The sequence below is a fragment of the Hirundo rustica genome, chromosome 6 (genome assembly GCF_015227805.2).
Source record: "Hirundo rustica isolate bHirRus1 chromosome 6, bHirRus1.pri.v3, whole genome shotgun sequence".
In the NCBI taxonomy this organism is placed as follows: domain Eukaryota; kingdom Metazoa; phylum Chordata; class Aves; order Passeriformes; family Hirundinidae; genus Hirundo; species Hirundo rustica.
Genome location: NC_053455.1, coordinates 22,903,986 through 22,926,134, shown reverse-complemented (window position 1 = coordinate 22,926,134; position 22,149 = coordinate 22,903,986). Strand labels below are relative to the sequence as shown.

General features: G+C 42.5%; 1 protein-coding gene across 7 annotated transcripts in view; it reads left to right on the top strand.

Moving 5' to 3' along the window:
- The first annotated feature begins 3,755 nt into the window (after window positions 1-3,755).
- The window catches only part of GPATCH2L (G-patch domain containing 2 like), a 45,468-nt gene continuing 27,074 nt past the window's right edge, over window positions 3,756-22,149 (top strand). For 2 of the 7 annotated variants that reach the window (XM_058420846.1, XM_058420845.1), the window contains exons 1-9: window positions 3,844-4,067; window positions 4,334-4,613; window positions 4,727-5,394; window positions 11,568-11,632; window positions 15,081-15,257; window positions 15,636-15,715; window positions 17,751-17,818; window positions 18,612-18,651; window positions 20,762-20,847. In XM_058420846.1, coding sequence (XP_058276829.1) covers window positions 4,736-5,394; window positions 11,568-11,632; window positions 15,081-15,257; window positions 15,636-15,715; window positions 17,751-17,818; window positions 18,612-18,651; window positions 20,762-20,847 — 1,175 coding nt within the window. In that variant the 5' untranslated portion in view covers window positions 3,844-4,067; window positions 4,334-4,613; window positions 4,727-4,735. Of the gene's footprint in view, window positions 4,068-4,333; window positions 4,614-4,726; window positions 5,395-11,567; window positions 11,633-15,080; window positions 15,258-15,635; window positions 15,716-17,750; window positions 17,819-18,611; window positions 18,652-20,761; window positions 20,848-22,149 lie in introns of all 7 variants that reach the window. The other 5 variants (XM_040065941.2, XM_040065938.1, XM_040065939.1 and 2 more) reach the window with 5 other exon arrangements.

The window sequence follows — 22,149 nt, the reverse complement described above, 5'->3', positions numbered from 1 at the left end:
CCAGTGTACACCTATTTCTGGTAAGGACTGGATCTCTGAGAGAGGGTACATCCCACCACACCCACACAGCTGGACCAAATGACAGCCCAAGATTTTCCAGTGGGCAACTTGCAACTTGACAGCCAAAGTCTTCATAAACTCCTTCCAGGTGATGAGGCAGGAAGGAAGAATGGCAGCACAGCCTTGTCCACTGTGCACTTCTCCCTCCCTCGCTCCCTCCCTTCCTTCCTTTCAGCCCTGTCCTTTCTCAATACCCAGGAAAGATTAACTCCTCTTTGCACACCAGAGAAAGTTATTATCATTAATGAAGAATTAAAAGAGAGCGATTAATAAAGGGCCCTTATCTGGCCATGAGGAGGAGGCTGGACAATGGAATGAAGATGGAGAAAATGAAAAACAATAAATATGAAGCGTAAAAGGAGGCGAGAACTGCTCCCACTTGTTAGATCGCAGCTGCATCTCCTGAGGGGGGAAGGCTCCAAATTGCTAATTACTGCCTCTGAAAAGACCTCGCTCTGATATGTTTTCTGCTGAAAGGTTCCCATTAATGAAGCAGCGATGATGCCGTTTCCCTTTGACTTGCCTTCAATTCCCTCCCTGAGCTTCCTCCCAAGCCGGGAACAATGAGGCCCTGGGAGCTGGCGGCTCCCACAGGCCTCTCGGAGACTAGGCCGGGGGCAGCCGAGTGAGGGGAGCCGAGCCGGCTGTGAAATATGGAGGGGGGAGATAAGGCAAAGACAGAGGAAAGAGGCTCACTCCCAGGAGCCCAGGGAAAATTTGCAGTTATTATGAAGGAGATGAGACAGATTAAAAGCCCTTGTGTTCTGCGCTGCCCTTTTATTTAGTGGCTTCATCTCTGAGATGAAAGAAGTTGGAAATGACTTTCTCCGCATTTTGCTGCAAGAAGCTTCACGGCACATTTTTTGACTTTATTCCTCCCTTTGTCTCTTGTCCCCTTTCTGTCTCTCTTTTTCCTTTTAACCCCTGGAAGGTTTTGCTGAAAAGTGCCATGGGACTAGGCAGAGCATTTGCTGGGGTAGAGCAATGACCCTGCTGCTCTCCCCATCCTCCTGGGCTGTACGGCGACTGCTGCCCACCGGGGAGGGAGCTGGGCCAAGGCACTGCCATGACAAGTGGATAGCATCCAGCCAAGCTTCCTCTCCCGCTTGCCTCAGAAGTGTTCCTCGCCACTAACACACCCTCTCCTGCCTCCAGGCTCAGCAGCAGTTCAGCACAGGTGACCGCAGCCTTTGGGCAGGAGAAAACCCCATCCTTACCAAGCCCAGTGATAGATAACAATCCATTTGGGATAAGACTGCTGAACATTTTGTGTCCCCGGAGCATTTAATGAGCAAAACTAGTGCTGAGAAGTTGGGCCAGTTCCCATTCGAGCAACCTACAAAGTGCACAGAGAATAAATAGTTTGCCAGGGATGTGGGATGAAGTTGAATGCAGGCAAGGATTCAAAATTTACTTTTGCTGACCCATGTCAGGATGAGACTTGTAAGACTGGACAGAAGCACCATAAACTGCTCAATACCAGATTATCCCAACTGCCTCATTATTTCTTGAACTCCTATTCCAAATTTTCTGATTTTTCCCCATACACATCAGCGCTCCTTTGTGGCACGCTTTTAGTTCTTAGAACTCTTGCAACTCTGGGAGCACTTTTATCCTATCTCTTGCCTTTGCCTTATTTCTCTCGCAGAAAAATGACCCTTCATGCCAGTATGTTGTCTTTACTCAGGCCAAATGCTGACAACATCTGCAGAAATTTGGGGTTGAGTGTTGAATGTGGAAAATAAAAATAATGGACAGGTGAAGTAAAATTTATACCAGTTGCAAAACATTTTGTTGACCTACAGAAATGGCAGAGAACTAGTTGGGAAATGAGGGGAAAATAAGAGAAATTAGAGTGGGCATCTGCTGCCATCTCCCCAGGACATCTGAATACAGGATTTCTTGTACACAATTGTTTGTCTGGTTTGTTATCCTGCCTGGAACAGCAGCCAGTATCGAGTGCTTGAAATGAAGGGGTAAGAAGCTCTGAAGTGATGTTTACAGAATAACCTTCCCATCAGGGGAGTTTCTCTCTAACCCAGACATTTTTGTAGCTGTTTTATATCCTGAAGCATGAAAAAGGATTGTAGCGGTGAAACAGGATTAGATTTTTGGAAGGATTTTCTCTCAGATCTGAGAGTAAAAAGAAAACCCCTATACTGGAAGTAGGAAACTGGCACGGAAAACAAAATGCAGCTAGCAAGTAAGGTGAGTTACTGCCCCAGAAAGGGTTAAAGAAACAAAAAGGATAGAATTTTACAGACAAGATGGTGGACATAAAGTAACTTTAATCAAGTCAGCTATTGGAAATGGGATAAAAAAAAATCTACCTAATGACTGCTTTTCTTCTTTTAATACTTCTTTTCCAAGGAAGTAATAGAGAACTAAAAGGAAATGAAAATGTTAACATGACAGCTCAGACTGGAATAAAGGACTGGTTAGATAAACAGCATGAAGAAAGCTCAGCAAAGCTAAATGAAGCTTGTCCTATTGGGGTGTAGGAATCAATGGTGAACTCAAGGATTCAGTTATTTTTGAAGTATCTTGATAAACTAGGGAGGGTGCCAGAGGACTGAGGAAGAGCAAACACAGTGCCGGTCTTTTGTGGTGGGAGCAGAGAGGCAGCAGTGGTCTTGGCAAATATCACCCATTCAGAGTAAATTCTGTTCCTGGCAACGTGATGGAATAAACAGAAATGGGGGAAAAAAGTAAGAAAGCAAAGGATAAGAGATCTGTGAGGATTAGGCAGTAGTATATATTTATAGAGAATAAATCACATTGAAATAAATTTGATTATTTTGATTTAATTTACAAAATTAGTGAAGAGAATACCTCAAACGTAATATAGATATAAACTCTGGCAAAACTTTCGATATGCTGCATTGTAAAACATTACATGAAGAATGAACCGGTATTAGCTTGAATGTGAGTGCAGTTACAACAGTCAAGGAAACACCAAACAGCCTTCTGAAAAACAAAACAAAACACCAAACCCAAATAAAAAGCCACTCCAAACCCCCACCCAAAACCAAACAGAAACCAAAAGAACAAAACCTCAAACAAACAACACCAAACTCCCCCTCAAAAAAACAAAACAAAAACCCAAAAAACCCAAACCAAGACAACAACAGCAACAAAAAACCCAGAAAAAAACACCCCAAAACAAAATTAAAAACCGACGATGAAAAAAAAAACCCACTCAAAACCCCCTGAAGAAGCATCACGAAAACAGAAATAAACCGGAATGTTACGCAGAACTGGATGGTGGCAGGTTCGTACCTAGCTTTATTCTGGGGGCTGCTGGTGATGTGTAAATTGGCGTGATGGGAAAAGAGATGCAAGCTTTAAGGAGAGGGGAGTAGCACCGTGAAGTTTAATTTAGGATGCACACAACTAATGTGGCGGCAACGAAACGGAGGAGTTTGGGCACCAAGTTTATTCGTCGTCCGTTAAAAATATAACAAGCTAACCAAGCAGCTAAAGGTTACGTATATGGCGAGGGCTGCCCGCTGGCAGGTAAGGGATGTGTACTGGCTCCACTGCGGACAGCAGCCACAGCGCAAGCACAGCGGGAAGCACAGAGGGAAGCACGGAGCACGGCGGCAGCCGGCGCTCGGGGGCGGGCCGGCGCTGGCCCGGCCGGGCCGTCAGGGCTCGGCGGCGGCCCCGCCCGCAGGCGGGGCGGGCGGAGGAAGTGGCCCGGGGAGGCCGGAAGCGGCGCTGACGAGGGGCTGGCGGAGCGGGCGCTGGCCGGTGAGCGGGGTCGTGGGGGGGCCCGGCAGGAGGCTGCCCGTCCGGGGCGGCGAGGGCACTTTTCCCGGCTTTTTGCGGTGAAGCTGGGGGGTGTCGGGCAGAAGCGGCGGCGTCTCCCCAGAGAAGGGAGTCACTGCGGCCGGGTCGCTGAGGACTAAGGGAGGCGGCCTGCGGCAGTGGGCAGTTCACCGGGTTGGCGGTGCGGGTGTCTCTGAGCCCGGTGGGGAGAGAAATCCCACGCCTGCAAGGCACGGGTAGGGAGAGGGGTGTTGTGGGGTGAGGGATTTGGCCAGGACTTTGGGGTTGGCACTCTGACAGCCCTGAGGTGTAGGGGTGGTATTTCTGGGCAGTAGGAATTGAGGCTTGGTTTACAGCCTGTTCTAAGGAGCCCAGGGTTTCGCACGCCTTGCTTTGCTGCTGAAGTGATGCTGGCTTGCAAACTACCTGTTTTATCATCTGTTTTACTGTCAGCTTTGCGTCTTATCTGCTTTCTGGAAGACTCAATCTGTTTGTCTTACAGCAGGCTGACCTTTTTCTGTGACTTTACTGACGCTGGGTAGCAAAAACTGGTTGCAGGCTTCTATATCCTTTGGGATGTGTAATTGAGCATGCTGCTTCAACACAGAAGATGAACTTTAAGGCCTTTTCAGACACAGAACACTCAACCCAACTGCTGCAGTTGAGAGAGATCTGTGCCACCATGGCTAGAAGAGGGATTTAACCCTTGCAGAAAGAAGAAGCGAGTGTTAGCACAGGAAGTGGCAGTTGTCCTACATTGGGTCCTCCCAGGTAACTTCAAAGTAAGTGTCCTACTCCATTAATGTAATGTTACAAGGGCTATGGCATATTACAGTCCAGTGATGTGTCGGTAGCAGCATTTATGCCTCATGCTAATTGTTACCATTTTTTGTAGGCATTGCCAATGGATGAACTGGTGCATGACTTGGCCTCAGCTTTAGAGCAGACTTCGGAGCAGAACAAGCTGGATGAGCTATGGGAAGAGATGGCCCTAAGCCCACGGCAGCAGCGGCGTCAGCTTCGCAAGAGACGGGGTCGCAAACGACGCTCAGACTTCACGCATCAGGCGGAACATGCCTGCTGCTACAGCGAGGCCTCAGAGTCGAGCTTGGATGAGGCTGTCAAGGATTGCCGTGAGGTGCTGACAGCTAATTTCAGTGACTCTGATGACATGGCAGTGGTAAAGCGACATCCAGCTCTTAGTGCCACCCTGAGGAGCAAGCAACACTTGTGGCATGAGTCAGACTCCTTTACAGAGAATGCGCCCTGTCGGCCTCTCAGGCGCCGACGGAAGGTCAAACGTGTGACATCAGAGGTGGCTGCCAGTCTCCAGCAAAAGCTCAGGGTGTCAGAGTGGAACTGTGAGAGGGGCTGCAGGTTCAAGTCAGCCAAGAAACAGCGTCTTTCACGCTGGAAGGAGAATGCCCCTTGGACATCATCCAGTCATGGCCTTTGCGAGTCAGGAGAAAACAGGCCCTTCCTCAGCAACGGGGGAAGGAAGGAGCGGATGGAGTGTGAAGCTGATGATCAGAAACAGGGCTCAGATGAAAACATGTCAGAATGGTGAGATCTCGGTTTCTTCCTTCTGCTAGACAGATGGCTGCCTTGCTTGCAGCTGCTTGTAAATGCTGTGCTTTGTTTTTTGAAGTTCTTAAAATTATTCAATGCTGCTCTCTTTTTGAAGATGAGAAATGTCTCTGCTACTTCTAAACTGTAGATTTTTTCCAAGTCTTCTCAGTACTGTATGATGACCTAAAATGCTTCCTTGAAAAGTTGGCAAGCTGGTAGGTTTCTGGCTCCTGTTACTTGAGGAGTCCTCTGAAACGTCTGTGGCCTTGCAGCTACAGCACGGCATGCTTGTGGCCTATGGTTTGGGGAGTAAACCCGCAGCTGGCACTTGTGTTGCGTGACTGATACCAACTGATCTCCGTTTCTTGTTTTCAGCATTTACTATAAGTAGTAGTAGATAACAGATCAGATCTCCCCTCATTGCTGCTAGCCCTCTGTGCAGGTACTGTGTGAACCTCAGTCTAATCTTGCTTGTAGTTCTGCGTTTCTGCTCTTGATCTGGTCGTCAAAGTCTAGCTATGGGGAGAATGTGGTGAGATGATGAAGAAGGTGAGGGGAACTTGGGTTACTTACAGGATAAGCCTGTGTAAACAGTGGAGTATGATGTCTTGGTGTCCAGTTTTGGAGAACTTTGATGAATTTGTGGCAGAATCACATACAAGGGATTAAAATGAGACATGTAAATGTCACGGTCTAAATTTGTGGTGCCCTTGAGAATTTTTTCCCCAAGTATGACTTTTATTCTCTCTGTTGAAGGTTTGGGATCATAAAATTGCTTCTGTCCAAAGAGATTTTTCAGTTTAAAAAAGAGGCAACTACTAATGGAGGAAATTTTTTAACGAATGGCATGCAAAAAGCAAATGTCATTGCTGAGTTTCTAATTACTGTTATGTAAGAACGGCAGACACTGAGGAGACATTTAAAACAAACAAAAAGTATTCTTTTTCATGAAACATGAGGTCTGGAACTCTACTACAGGACATTTTAGAGGTCAACATTTAGATACGTTCAAAAAGGGAGATGTGGAGCATAGATATATCTGGGGCAGTTAAACATTACAGCCCAGATGAAAGATCCCGCTCAGGAAGTTTTTAAACTGCTGACTTCTAAAAGCTAGAGGAACATACAGAGAAGTGTGCATTTGTCATGTTCTCATGTTCTTTTCTCAAGCACTGTAATAATCCCTATCAGAGGAGGGTAGATTTGGAAAGTCATAACTCTTTGATGCAGTATGATTGTTCATATGTTGAGGTTCAGTTAAGTTTGTGACAGTCTAGCTCCTGCAGTTTGTCAGTGTGGACAGGTGGCACTTCATTATTATGGTTTTGTAGATAATACCTGGAATTGCAGACTTCTCAGTGGTGGTTTCTGGGACCCTGTGAAAAGCTTGGGTTATAGTAAGTCCTCACTGTGGTCTAGGAAACCACTATTGCGTTTTTACTGGGTTCAGTTGTGATTTGTAGCAGGTAACTCTTAGAGTGTGGTCACTTTTTTCTTTTAAAATTTGCTGTTGTTGCTAAAAAGCGGGTGTGAAGTAGAGCTTTACAAGAAACCTGTGGATGGAAACATTTTGTTACTTGTTTTTAAAAGTAGTTTTATCTTCTCAGGGCTGTTTGCTACGTAGTCCAGGAAAAGAAGTGTGCTAAGTAGCCCCTGAATAGTGCATGTCAGTGGTGACGGACTGAGAGATAACCCTTACTAGATGTGGCAGTGATGGACAGTGTTCGTTGAGCTGTTTTTTTTAACACTAGTCAGAGTCTGTTCCGTCATGTCAAACTTGAACTTAAACCAGCAGGCTTTCGTCCAGCCTTTATTTGTGCCAGCCTTGGAAAGAGTAAATAAAGAGCTGTGTCCAGACTGTTACTTGAGGACCATGCTGGGAGATGGCTTTGTTCTGTCTCAGTTATCCCTTGCTCTCAGACTAATTATTGTGCAAGTGTATGCATCAAATGACACTTACCATCTGCTGCCAAATCCTTGGGATTCTCTCTGGAAAGCTGGTGCTTGGAATATTTGACCTCTCCAACACCACATGTGTGATCTGTGCTGTGGCTCACTAGGGAGGGCCGCAGTTGGAGGGAGGAATACACACAACCCTCTTCACTGTGGAGTATCCCTCACAGCAGTGAGGGATCATGCTTTGGTCTCCGCTGCTCTAAATATAGCAACTTTGCTGCTAGCAGCACAGTGAAACTGGCTATGTGTGCCTCACTCCCACTGTGCTCTAGCTGCTTTTTCTGGTACTGTAAGAGAAGTACTTTTCACAGATGTATGTTCCTTTCCTGAGGAAGGGAAAAGAAAATTGGATGCTTGGGAGAGCAAATGGTGTGGTTGTCATCACAAGCTGATGGGATGAAAGGTGACTGATGCTGCTTGTGGGACTTGGAAGCAAGTTGTGGTGATCTGGTGATTTACAAAACTTTTATACTGACTACTGTTCACTCCTCTAACAGTAGAGGATGTGACAAAATTAAATGGGTTTTCAGGTAAACTAAGTTGTGTATTTGGAATGGATTTTTTTTTTTTAACCTTCTTTTTCCTCCCCTACACTGACAATTGCTTTGCATTGTTATGAAGGAAAGAATCTGCAAATGCCAAAATATCCAGTATTTTCTCTGCTTTCTAGAAGGCTTCTTACCCTAAGTCAGGTCAAAGACCTGTTTATTCAGTTGATAAAATCCCAGTCACGGAGAAAGTCTTGGATATGGGTTCTTAATGAGGAAATGGTATTTTTTTCTAGTTTGCTTGTGGGACTGTGCCCCATCCTTTCCTGGAGGAAGATGAGCTGCAGTATTGTGATTCAAGTGTGCATATAATGAAATCTGAGATTGTTTGCCAAACGTGGCAAAAGGTGAACATAAATTGAGAGAAGGATGAATGTGCAGGGACAGGAGGAGGAAATGATGACGGTTCTGAATTGGGTGATGACACAACCCAATGCCTGATCTATAAATAATTGTGGAAACAACAAAGGAAACAAGTGGTTTTAGTTTAAGCAGTCATTTGTATATTTGTACAAAGGTGACAATTAGTTCCTAATACTGTTAGGAGTAAAATGCCTTTCTGTCCCTAAATGTTTTGAGATTCTCTGGAGCCATAATAAAACAAAGGCAAATTATATATTGAGTGCTGAGGTTTTTTCTCTTGTTGGTCTGAGTACTTCCAGAGTGGTCTGGGTTTGGTTTGAGCGCAGAAGAAACCATAGTACAAGAGCTGTCTAAAAATTACTTTGAGTAGTGTATTTACTTGTGAAAGATATGCAGTTGGTCTCATCTGTTTTCAAGTACCAGAACTCTTACAGTGACTTTTTCAAACCTGGGATTCTACTGACCCCCAATGCTGTGAGATTTCACTGGCTTAATGCTGATGTGTTTGTTGTGGTTTAACCTGGATAGGCAGCTCAGCTCCATAAAGCTGCTTGCTCACTCTCCTGCAGAGATGAGGGAGGAAAATGGAAGAATAAAAGTGAGAAAACTCTCAGATTTAGGTAAAGTTAGTTTAGTAGGTAAAGCAAAAGCTGTGTGTGCAAGCAAAGCAAAATAAGTAATTCACTACTTCCCATCAGCAGGCAGGTGTTCAGCTATCTCCAGGAATGCAGAATTCCATCATTTGTAACATTATTTGGGAACACAAACACCACAGCTCCAAAAGTCCCTGGCTTCCTTCTTCTTTTTCCCAACTTTTATTGCTAAGCATGACATTATATGATGTAGGATATCACTGTGACCAGTCAGGGTCAGTTGTCCAGCCTGTGTACCCCCAGCCTGCTCACTGGCAGGGCAGTGTGAGAGCCTTGGCACTGTGTAAGCACTGCTCAGCAATAGCTAAAACATTCTGTTGTTATCAACGCTGGTCACAAATCCAAAACACAGAACCAAAGTGCTACTATGAGAAAAAATTAACTTTGTGCTAGCTAAAACCAGTACGATGTTCTGGCCTGTGAATGTGACCATCACTCATCCTGAATGTGCCATTAAGTTCCTTTACCCTTTGGAAGGGAGCTGCTTTGATGACTGCAGTTGCATTCATGAGTCGGGCTAAGCTGATGAATTGGAGGCCAGTCTCTCCATGAAAAAAAAAAAAAATTCCTCTCTCTTGGAAGGCAAGTGACAAAGACGGAGTGTTCCGCTTCCCCTCCTTCACCAGCCCAGCCTGACCTTCTGCAGCCCCTTGGTGCCTCTTGTTTTCTTATTTTTATAGAAAATCAATATCCCTCCTGACACAAACAATAGCTCAGGCAAAAGAATAAATGGGGGAAACCTGAGATCTCTGTCCATCACCTCTCAGTTTAACTCCCTCAAACTATTTAATTATAAGCATGCTTTGCTCCAGGTGTTTGCGACACTGAAATTGCTAAATGAGGACCATTTTAACCAAAGATTGGGTGATCAATAACACTCTATAGCAGTAGCTTGTCGGATCAATAGCATTCATTATTTCATGGTTAAGGTAAGTAGCCTCCTTTGCAAGTGGAGGTCATTAATCAGTGCTTACTGGACCTGCAGAAAGGCCTGCATAGGAGTCTAGTCTGTGTTCAGCCCTGCAGTGTAAAAAGGGTAGTGAAGAGGGTGAAATTCCTGTAACTTTGTTCCTGTAAAGCATTATCCGTGATGCTTATCTATAAGGAACTAAAGAGCTCTCAGTGCAACAGGATGCTTAAAGTACTGTTAATATGACCTGGATTCTTGTCAGTGCTTTTTCCTTTCTCAGGCACCTTTCTTCTGAGGATGCTAAAACCCTTATGAACCAGTCACTTGGTCCTTGCATCTGCAGTTTGTGAGGATTGTTTATCCAAGCTATCAAAAGGGAAAGCAGGCACGCCAAGAGATTGACCCAGGGTCATACAATGAGTTGGTAGGAGAGCTTGGGAGGAAACAATTAATTCATGCTTCTCAGTCCTTGGCCCTAATTGCTGTGGTGTATATGTGGGAGGATGAATGCATGGCCAAGCTTTGTAATGGATTAATTTGGAATTTGATATTAACTTACATGCTGAAAGGTGAGAATACTGTACAGATTGTTCAACCTTTAAGTATAAATGGCCTTTATACAATGATGAAGATGCAAAGTTTTAGATATCCAGCATGATGGGTTGACTTGGTTGTACTTTAGAGTGCATTTTCTAAGAACAACAATATGCTCACAAAGTAGAGTTTTATTCTGTGCTTGCAGTTCTTTGGAGTGATGTATTTTGTGGTCCATCATCATTTAGCCTTTTCAAGGGGTTTCCAGTTGATACTGGTCTCTAATATGATCCAGTTTCCCTGGAAAAGAGGCATCCAGAGATGCTTTCAAACAGCATTCCCTGATTGGATGCTGATTCTAGTGCAGACTTACACCTGGTGTTTGCATCTAAGGTGTTAGTGCTGAGGGAGTAGGCAGTAAGTAGTTTCTGCTTGTCCTAGTATCTCTCAGCTAAATCAGAGGAATTATTGCCTGAAATGTCCAAGGAATGATTTCAAGTCAGCATGAAAGCCTTCAGATGCTTGGGACTGACATGAGCATATGCTTCTGCTACAAATATTCATCTAGCTTTGCAGCCAATTAATGGCTTTCTACACATGAATTTCTAGCTTTATTCTTTTGTTCAAGAGTTAAATCTCCTCTAACTGCTTCAGCAAATGCAAAGCATGCTATGACAAAGTTGCATTCAACAGCAGCAAGTCACACTGTGCTAAGGTATTTAGCTGGAGAGTTGTGAATGTTGTAGCTGCTCTTTACTCCATATAAAATAAAGGCTGAGGGGAGGGAGGCTGTTTGTGTGACAGTGTAATGTTTTTGAAGAAAAGGAATCTGAAGTAGAAAACTTAAGAAGGTTTTCAGTTGCTGTTAAGTGACCCAAGGACAGAGTATTCCAGATGATGCCACAGTTAGGTTATTAATTCTAGCACCTGAGACAAATGTTATTTTATTAATTACTTCTTGATAACTTAGAACTAAACTAGATACAGGATTCTACTCTTTTTCAAGTGATGCAGCATTGATAAGTTTTAAGGGAAAGCAGTTATGTTCTGTTCTAGAGCCAGTCATGTGTCTGAAAGTCAATTTTTGTGAGACGTGTAAAGCATTTTGGTCTTGGAGAAGCTAATAAAACGTAGAAGAGTGGTTTTTGTATTGTGCCTGTTGCAATTGTAACCATGTAGTTTTTTTCTCTGTTTTTCTTCCAGTGAAACCAGCAGTGTTTGCAGCAGCAGTGATACTGGCCTGTTTACCAATGATGAAGGCCGCCAAGGTAACAAGTGTCCTGTGATTTTCCCCATGTGCTCCTATGTAGTTTCTTACTTTCTTTACAAATGCAAAGAAAGATCTGTGTTTGAAGAGAGTCAGAGAGGGAAGTGTGTGAGGAAAAACCAGTGGTAAGGAGCAGCTAGAAGTTAAGAAATGAGATGAGGGCTACAAATGTATGATTTTCATAACACTACACTCTTCCTGATGAAATACTTTGTGTATCAGATCCATAATACTTGCAATATAAGAAGCTATTATTGTGGAAAGGCACAGACATACAAGAGGAAATTGAGAGCTCTTCGTTATGAAAGATCACAGCTTATAATTTGTTTCTGTAGGTGTTTTAAGTGTTGTCTACATACCGTTAGTGCCTGAATCTGTTAGTTGTTTTCTCTATGGGCAGGAAGAGAAGATGGGAAAAAAAGAACTTAATACTGACTGACAAGTCACCTAATATACTGTGCTAAGAAGATGATGGTAATGCATGATAGGTTTAATTTTTTTAAATACGTGTTCCTCCTTTGCTCTTGTATGCATTAGTTGTATGTAGTATTTTCAATGTCTGTTGTAGAAATGGTATCTTAGGAGTTTTGAGTCTGAAGTGCAATCTGGTTTTATTTATCAACCACAGCACAGTGTTCAATTAATGGGGGATATGGCAGAAGCAAGTGTGAAATAGGTTGTAGTAGGCACATAGGCATTGAGGACTATTACATTTGGAGCATGTGGAATGTGACCCTAGAGACCTGCAATTCTGTGCACTCTGATTCTGTCACATTTCACAAGCTAAGATTTGGATGAGATCTCTTCCGGGAATATACGAGTGCTAAAGGAAGTAGCACCAGTAGCTCAGTAGGATATGCTGCTTCCTCTAGCTTGTAAATGGCCCAGGTACCTGTGTAAAGTAACACAATGATAGCAAACATGCTTATGTGTTTTCTGATGGTATTTTTGGCTGTAGGACCAATCTGTGATCTTAGGGGAGTATAATACTTTCCCTAAGAGTAGGGATTTCAAATATCAGCTTTGACCTTTGATGTAAAATAACTGTTTCCAGACTCTGGTTCTTCAAAGGCAACAGAAAAGTAGAATATTTTTCCCTCTCTTTTGTTGATGATTGTTCAGGGGGAGCTGAAATTAGTGAGCACTTGTATATCAGATAACAAGGCAGGATGATGGCTGAAGTGTTTTACTTCATCATCTGAGACAATCTTGATGGGTAGTGTGTGTGTGTATATATAGATATATACACACTACATATATATATATATATATACACACACACAATATATATACACACATATATATACACACTTGTCTGTATGCTTGCCCTATATACTTGCCCTGATTTTATACCCTGTTTTAGACATTAATTTTTGGCTGCTACTAGAAGTAGGATGCTCAATATACAGGAACATGTAGAAATATCACTTTACATAAATTAATGAAGTCCAATTACAGCCTTCCCTGTCTAGGTAAGAGAAGAGGTTTGACATCCTTGTCATCAGGTCTGTTTCTCTATTCAAACAGTTTACACCGTGATAGCTTTCTGCCCAAGATGTTTTAGCTTACATTTATGTTAAAAATGTTAAAAATATTCTTGCACTTTCAGACTAAATAAAAAAATCCACTTTTCCTTTTTTTTTCTTGACAATTCTAAATCATAAAGTAAATAAAAAACCAACAGCTTTCCATGTCAGTGAGATGGAGAGAGCACGAAATTTAGGGGTTTTTTGGCACAGATTATCTCCTTATAAATAGTTTTCCAGCACAGTTCCAGGCTCAATAATGGGAAATTTAAACTGACAGCATTCTTAAATGCAGGTTTTTTCCCCTCCTTTTTTTGAGATTGCATCATGTAATATTTATGCTGTTGCTAATTAAATAAATCATCTTTGCAACTCCACATACCAGCACACTTCTGTGAGCAGAGAATTATCCTAGTTCATAATTTGATTGTAAGGTGGGGTTTTTTTGTTTTATATTTGTTACACGCACTGGGATCTCTCACAGTGAAAATTACTGAATATTAGCATATGATGCTGATCGTTAAAGTTTGTTTTGTGAAAATAGTGATCTGAGGTATGACAGGGCACTAGACCCAAATTTCTAGGAGTAGTTTTGCACAAATTATGATCTCTTAGAAGAACTATCCAACGTTACTTAGTTTTAATTTTCGATGAAGTGGAGATGGGATTTTTATATTTTAAGATATAACTGGTAAGTCAGCTTGATACATGACAGAAAAAACAGTATCAGAGCTTTGGGATAAAGTGTTCTGTCTGTCCTGCGCATTGCTGATTGGTGTTGGGTTTGTGTGCTGCTTCATCTGTTATGTGCAAGATTGCAGCATTCTTACTAGGATGAGTTTTTTCTACTTTCTAGTATTCTTTCTTTTTTTTTTTTTTATTTTATTTTTTCTTTTTTTATTTTATTTTTTTTTTTCCTAGCAAGATGTGTGTGTAGGCATAATGGACTTTGGTCAGGAATAATGCAACACAGTGAGAAAAGGAGAGTAAGTGGGGATGCTTGAGTTGAGACTTAATGGTAGGCAAATGAGAATCTTCCCTAAGGTAGGTATGTTAGTTTTTTAAGGCAAGATGAAGCACCTTGCAATTACATGGGGCTGTTTGTGAGTTGGGCTGCTGAACTGCTACGTGTGTCAGGTTCTCTCCTCCTGCTTTTTTTTCATACGCTGCTCATGTGCTACTGCTCTCAGGGAGTTTCTGGCTAGACAGATTTACTATGAACAGTGTCTGATGTAGTTCAGTTTGCAATGCAGTTGCATTAACTAGTGACCCAGCTCCACAGAGACTTTGGTCATGACTTCTGTTGCTGCTGCTTCAGTTTTGCAGAGGGTTGGTTGTTCCGAGAGGTTCTAAGAAATTTTGATTGAAAGCAGCTCGTAGCATGGTAAATACTTACACTCAGAGTGGCCATTTCTGACAGTTACGTGTTTTCATCTTAGGAGACTGGGGATCTTTCTAATCAGTATGTTTCTTTTGCTTACTCTGTGAGCCTGGACTTCACCCCTTTTGTGAAGTCTCTCCAGTGACAGCCTATAACATGTGCCAAATGATTGGCCTCTACCAGTGTCACAGTAATTACTTCAGAGAAAGAGTTCTGCATAAGACATCACACAACATTGAACTAAGGTTGATGAGATGCAGTAGCAACAGAGTGCTAAACCTGCCCTAGGCAGGTCTATAAAGAGGCTTTGTTCTATAGGGAAATTCTGGAGACTGATGAGTTGGATAGTTTAAAGCATTTAGTGAGGCCCCATAGTTACTGAGGATCATTGAAACAGAATACAAATATAAGGCTCTTCAAGAAAGAATTCCTAATGAGATTTCAGCTGTTTCACATTCAGGTATGCCTACTTGTAGTATTTTGAGAGACTGTCACAGGGTACATTGATGTTATTTGTGGCTAATTCCATCCTATTTCTTTAGGAGATGATGAGCAAAGTGATTGGTTTTATGAAGGAGAATGTGTTCCAGGATTCACTGTCCCCAACATTCTTCCCAAGTGGGGAGCTGATCACCGATCTGAAGTGGAGAGGATTGACTCAGGCCTGGACAAGCTCTCTGTTTCTACCTTCCTTTTGCCCTCACGGCCGGCTCAGAGAGGTGAGGTCCATAAGGAATTGTGTTTGAGAACTTTCGATATGATGGCAACAGTAGATTCTGTTCATAGGTGTTGCATTTAAACTGGTATTGGTGATCTGCTGTTTGATTTTTTTTTTTAAGATCCAGTTAAGAAGAAGCTGCACTATATGTGAGTTTACTGAAATCGTAATACCAGCTGCCCACTGGTAGTCTTCCTTTTTTTTAAAAACAAGGATTTTATTTGATTTATGAATAAATTGGCATATCTACATCTTTGAGACTGAAGAACAAGAGACAGAGGATCTGAATTGATTACTGAATTAAGGAGTTTTCCTGGTAGCTTTGTCAGGAGGAATCTTCGGTGTTCATTGCTCAGTTTTTTCTGCATTTGGTTTTCAGGATTTCATGCTCGCCTGAATCGCCTTCCAGGAGCTGCTGCCCGCTGCCTCCGTAAAGGTCGGAGGAGGCTGGTTGGTAAGGTATGCCCTTTTGAAAGATGGTGATTTTGTATTTCAAATTCTGATCAGTCTAAAGTACTATTCAAAGATACCATGTAAATTGTTTTCTGCAGAAAGTGGTCCTGTGTATTTTTTGTTTCATGTATTGTTTGATTTGTTTAACTGCTTTGACTGTCAGAAGATGATTGAGTGACTAAGTGGATTTTAAGGCGCATCTGGAGTGGCAAAGACAGCTGAAAGCAGTATGAAAGGAGGCCTGAAGAAGAATGACAGGGAGCATAAATATCAAGAAGATTTAGACAGAATGTAGGGGAAAATTATGATGGCATGAGACTTGTGCATGCTCATCTGGGACTACAAGGGCAGAGAGGTGCCTCAAAGGTGAAGGAAGGCCAAATTTTATATAGGGAAGAAGACTGATACGAATGGCAGCAAAGGTGGTTTTAGCAGTTGCATTTTTAGTGGGAAGACAGGAGAGTAAAAAAGGTAAATGCAGTAAATGCAGAAAAAGCTGCCTAAAGCTATTGACTAGTTCTATTATACATAGGGCAAGCACCAAACAAAATATCAGTCCTTTTTCTAATAGAACAATACTTTGCAGATGACTGTCTAAAAGAGAGGGGTACACCTGGTTGGGTCTGCATCAGGGAGTATTGAGCGCTGCTGTTGTAAAAGATGATTCTGAGAAGGAAGGTGTTGGCTGTGTTTGGCTTTTCTTTTTACTGTGATGGTGCTCTGTGCTTTTGAAAACGTTGGCATAAGTTCTGAGCTGGCTGGCCATGGTCTGCTAACAAGGTGTGTTGTGGGGGCCTGGATCTAGAGGAGTGCGACAGCTGCCTTCTGTTCAGTCATACTTGAAAGATCCTTGTCTGCCCCTTCTTTCTTCCACTCACCTTGCTTAATTGTAACCAGCATTCAAAATATGCATCCTCAGCTGGCAAGAAACTGACTTTACCTAGGGTTCCTGAGGCCACCTGCGAGTGGTTGGGCCTGGCGGCACACCTCTAATGATCCAAATGAGAAGGATAATATTTACTTGTTTAATTCATCTTCATCACCTTAAAGGGATCTTTGTCATTTGCTGCGGAGGTCACTGCTCCCCCTTCCCCATCTCTCTGGAAATTGTAATCATAAATAATGAGTTTCATTCAGTGCTCCCCGCCAGCGAGCTGCTAATTACTAAAAGTATGGCTTGTAATTTACACAGTAATAAACTGTAAATTTAAACATTATGGCACTTTAAGTTAATAATTTTCCTGCTGTAACAAATAGCCCATCTTTCGCCCCTGCTGCTACAGCTGCCCCCAAACTTTGAGTGTGTTTTGCCTATGTACCTGGCACAAACGAATCTCACCTGTGAAAGACTTTTGCCCTCATCTTCAGCCCCTTGCTGAAAAGCACACTTCTTTCTTGGAGGCAGTTGCTATGCAGATGTGAACAGCTGGTGCTTCAGGCTGTGTGTGTACGTGTATGCCAGCATCGAGTACATAACACAGGGCAGCGTCTTGCAGGAAGCAACACGCTCGCAGAGCGAGTCCTTTCTCCTAGGACATACCTTTTCTTTAGTTGCTAAAGGTCCTGCTGCTGAATTGCTGCTTTCAGTAAGGGCAAAAGCATCATGCTTTCACCCCTTAATTTATTCATTGGTGGTTGGTGAATCCCCACTGTTAATGGAACAGTGTAGTGTCCTGTCTCAGCCTGTTTCTAGCCCAGCTGACCCCTGTGACATGAAAGAAGCACTTCCTAGCCACCTCGCCTGCTCTCATACGTCCTTGCGCTGCGTACTTTGTTCTAGTCCAGTTTATGGTGTGCCCCTCTGCAAGCAAATATAATCACTAAAAATAAAAAACAAGCATCATAAATAAAATTGAATGACTTTCTGCCATTCTAATAAGCTAAATCATCTCAGGTGAAGTTACATGGTTAGCTGCGAGTGGGCTAGTAAGGAAAGGATGTGACCCAGGGGAGTAAGATTTGTTCTTACTGGCAGCAGCAAGTTATTCTCGGCTCACTGTGTGAGAGAGTTTGCAACCTTTTGTCTGTCTTTGTGTTTCAGGAGACCTCCATGAGCACTCTGAGCACCGAGAGGCTGGGTCATATTGTTAGTGATCCTCGCCAGAAAGAGTAAGGCCCTTAACAGCTCTTGTTTGGAACTTTGGGAGGGGAAAAAGAGCTATAGGATCCTCTTCCCTTCTGGGCAGTGAAGGACACGAAGAGCTGGGTGGACACTTAAGCATACCCTGTGGAATGGGAGACCGTATTCTACTGATGACAATCACTGACTTCCCCTTTGTGTTATCTATCTATCTATCTATATATATCTGTAAGTATGTTTATATAAGACTGCCCCAGTGTGTGGATCTTTTTTGCAGCTTTTTTTTTATCCTCCCTTATAATGTGCAATTGCAGTAACTGCAGATCTTTTGGACATTAAGAGAAGACTTAGCCCCATATGTTCATTTTTTCAAATGCTTCTTTGTGGAGCTGTACTATAGGCACATACCCAGACTGCAGAAATGGTGCTGACAAAGCATCTGTGAAATTACTTTTTCTTTCTTTGGTGTTATGTCTCCTTCCCCAATTAGTGTATTTAAATTATAGTCAGCGCTGGAAATAGTCGAGTGCTTATCCTTTGGCATCTCCTTAATGCTGTTCTGGGGAAATGGGTAGGTAAGGATGGCACATCTTGACTGTAGTGCAGTGCGTCCAGCCTTCATTGGCTGTTGATGCCTAATTTTCTTCCTTGGATCTGAAATTTGTTGTTTTTAATATGACTCCTGATGATGTTTAATATTTTTCTTTTTCCCTCCATCTTTGTTCTTCCCTTCTCTTCTTATCCCCAACCCTCCTTTCTTTTCCCCCCACATTCATTCCTTGGCATTGCTCCCACCTGTCCTTTCGACTTGCCTCCTTCCAGTTTTTGGTTACCATCCATGGGGAAGAGAGATCGCAACCAGGTAAGGCTTTTCCTTTTTTATTTTCTTGGTTTCCTTCTCTCTAGAAATAGCATAATGCTGGCTGCTGATTTCCCACACACTGTGCCTGTGCACATGAGGTAAGGCAGTCCTGTCCCTTCTCATTTTGTTAACTGATGTCTTCTGGGCTTTGAACACAACCCATTTCTCAGGAGTTGTATTGTCTATTTAAACTGAATAGCTCAGGAACTCCTTTTATTTATCTCCCTGTTTCAGGTTAGTGTAGGCTGTCCTTTCTGACAGTAAGTGGGAGGGAAAACGCCTCTTGACAGGAGGAGCTTTGGCCTCTCAAAAGTCCATAAGAATTGGAACATTTTTCTCTTTTTAAATGCTTTGTTTTGCCTTGTTTGGCTCAGGCTTCTACCTGATAGTCCCATCCACAGAGAAGGGAAAAAAAGGTGAGCTTAAATTATGTAGTTAAATAGCAGCTGTAACAGGAAAATGTAAGAGGTGATAAGCAAGAGAAACAGGCATTCTTGTAACTGAATCTCTTGTGTGTGCACTTCTATATTCTCCAGTAAGTCTTTCATGACTTCAGTGCTAGGGTTTTTTTTTTTTCACTTGAAGATACAAAAGCTCAGGTTCTTACTAGCAAAGAGCAAAAAAACCACTCTTCCATTCGAGCAGTCATGTTGTAACAGTGCTCCTGGCCATGCACACTCCTTTCCATTCCTATGTGAGTTGTTTTATGGTTGGTGAGCAGTAGGGCTGAAATCTTTTTTTACCTTTCAGGTGACTAAAACTGTGTATATGGCAAGAAATAATTTTCAAGCCTTTGTGTAATTGTGTATTTTCCATTAGTGAGAACATTTTACAGATTGCTCTTCTATTGCTAAAGACAAAATTAACTGCATAAGCTTTAAAATGACCAAAAGTAAATGACTTTCGTTTTTCTTAAATGAACTTGAATCAGCCATTCCAGTTACAAAGGGTTCCTGGTGGTTCTCCCTACTGTGCAGTTGCAGTGTTACTTCACTGACAGTAAACAAGCAGTCCCACTTCAGGAGGAGCTCCCTGATAGCAGCAACTTTGTGGTGCATCTTCTTTCTCAGAAAGGTGGAGGGTAGAGGCCTAGTACTGAGTTCTGAAGTTGCAGATAGCTTATATGATGAGATCTGTTACAGGTGTGGATTGTTCCTTTGTTCTTATTTAAAAATGTGTCAGTAATCCTAGTAATACAAGAAAAGTGTTCTGGAGATTGGTGTAGTACTTTGCAAAGCAGATGGAAATTAATTTCCTGCTTGAAGTGTGAATTATAAATAAAGAGGAAATGCCAAATGGAAGTATAAAGCAGTTACCCCAGAGAAACTACCAGTCTAAAGCTTCTGTATGCATATTGAGCAAAGTTTGTTCCGTGCATTGGTTGACCAGATTATTCCATTTCTGTCCTGACCATTAAAAATCCTGACTGTTGCATCTTCTACAGCAAACTGTCTTGCACAGGTTTGATGCCCTCAGGATTTGTCTAGTGTACGTCTAACAGAGTATCTTACATTAGCCTGACCATGCATTGTTTCAAAAATTAGTTTTAAGCAGTTTGCAAAGACAGCTTGTGAGGTTGGAGGGGAGTGGAAGGAGCAACTCATTTGCCATGGAATGAGTTTGGTGCTCATTGTGAACTTAACCTGGTGGACCTGAGTCTTCTAGAAGTCTGTTATAGTGATATACACAACCCTTGGGAATACAGGAACTGCTCTGTGGAAAGTTCTGTGCTTGCACAACTTGTAACAGTGCCTTTTTTTCTCTGCAGTGTGAAAGTAGACAAGATGCTTTTTGAAAGAGAAGCAGACTTTTTTCTCATGGCACGCAGCAATAGAGCATTACACTCTTAATCAGCCAGCATTTTTAATAATGCACGTTGGAAGAGGAGTGTGCTGAGGCTGTCTGTTGTGAGAAGATGGTTATGAGATTTGCTGTTTCACCCTTTGTGCTAGCCTTTTGTCTGAAGTGAGAGTCTGTTCTCATCTAGTCTTACCCCTTGAGGTGCTAGAAAGGTCTCCTTATACTGTGTGAACAGAACAGATCTGAGGAGCTTTATCTGGACACTATTTCTTTTAATGCTTTGCTTAAATAAAATCTCTTGACTTTCCAGTTCAATCCGTTATCTCCTCTGTACTCTCTGGATGTGCTTGCTGATGCTTCCCACCGAAGATGCTCACCAGCACACTGCACTGCCAGGTAACTCCCTTGCTCTGCTCTCTTGGGGTTGTGTCACTTCCCTCTCTGAATGTCTTCAGTAGTACTGTGTGATCTGAACAGTACTCACGGGCCTGTAACTTAACACACTTTTCGCTGGGCAGCCCATGTCCAAACTTAGCACTAAATGTAGCAATGCAGTTTATTTGAGAGTTTCAATGAACTAAATGGTTATAATATATGAAACAGTGTATGACAGGCAGAACATACTGTTCCTTTAGAAATTACTGCAGTGTGTTCTGAAATGTGCAATGAGTTGCTGCAAGTCTGTTTTATAGGTACAAATGGACATAGTATCATTGCCTGCTATTAAATTGGAACAAGATGAGAGGGAAAATGCTGACAAACTGGTGTGGGTGATGTGCTGAAACGTTTTGGTATCCTAGGTGTCTAAAATAGACCCTCTGAGCAGATTAAGAACTCACCTGAGGTGACCTCTAATGGCTTGATATCTCTCTATAGCAATAGCTGAGTTTTACATCTGGTTTGGCCAGATGTTAGGTATATTTGAGGCTGCACAGTTCAGGTTAATATACTATTCAGGCACCTTCTGCTGACTAATCCTAAATTAAATTCAAGTGTTGGCCTTAGAGGTGACTCCTGTTTTTGTGCTGCAGGTGACTATCTGAAGGTAAGGTGCCCTTGAGCTCTTTCCCTGTGCAAGTAGACAAAGCCTTGCTTTGGACACAATTCTGCTTATGTGCTTGTACCAGGGGCCCAATCTGAAAGAAATGTCTGGACTTTCAGCTTCATGGCTTTCTTTCCCTTGTTAATTAGCAAATAGAGCATGAAAAATGTACTAAGGTTGTATGTGTCTGAACAGAAGCTTGGCAGCCACCCAGCAAAGTCTCTCTTCCCACTGGCTTCTGCAGGGAATTTTGTGATGTCGCACCATGACCTCATGCTGCTGTATCCAGCATGTTAAAGCTGGAAAAGGGGAGGGAGGAAGAAATCAGCTCTTAAATGTTCAACTGGATGAGAATAAAAAGAATTCAGAAGATTGTGTGCATCAGCAAATTGATTCCTTTCTGTGCTTTTGCCCCACTCTGGGGATGTTTTCTGCTTGTGAAACAAGAAGATTGCATGGTCTCTTCATTTTCAGCTAGGATAACCTTTCTTTTGCCTCCAGTGTTTTACTTGGTGGTTTACAGAAGTTTGTCTTCCACAAAGGTGAGCTGGACAAATCCTGCCTGCAAATTCAAACTGGGCAAAGTCTCTACCTTTACGATGCTCAGTTCAGGCCCCTTCCAAAGCCAAACTCTTTGCAATAGATTTCTAAACCTG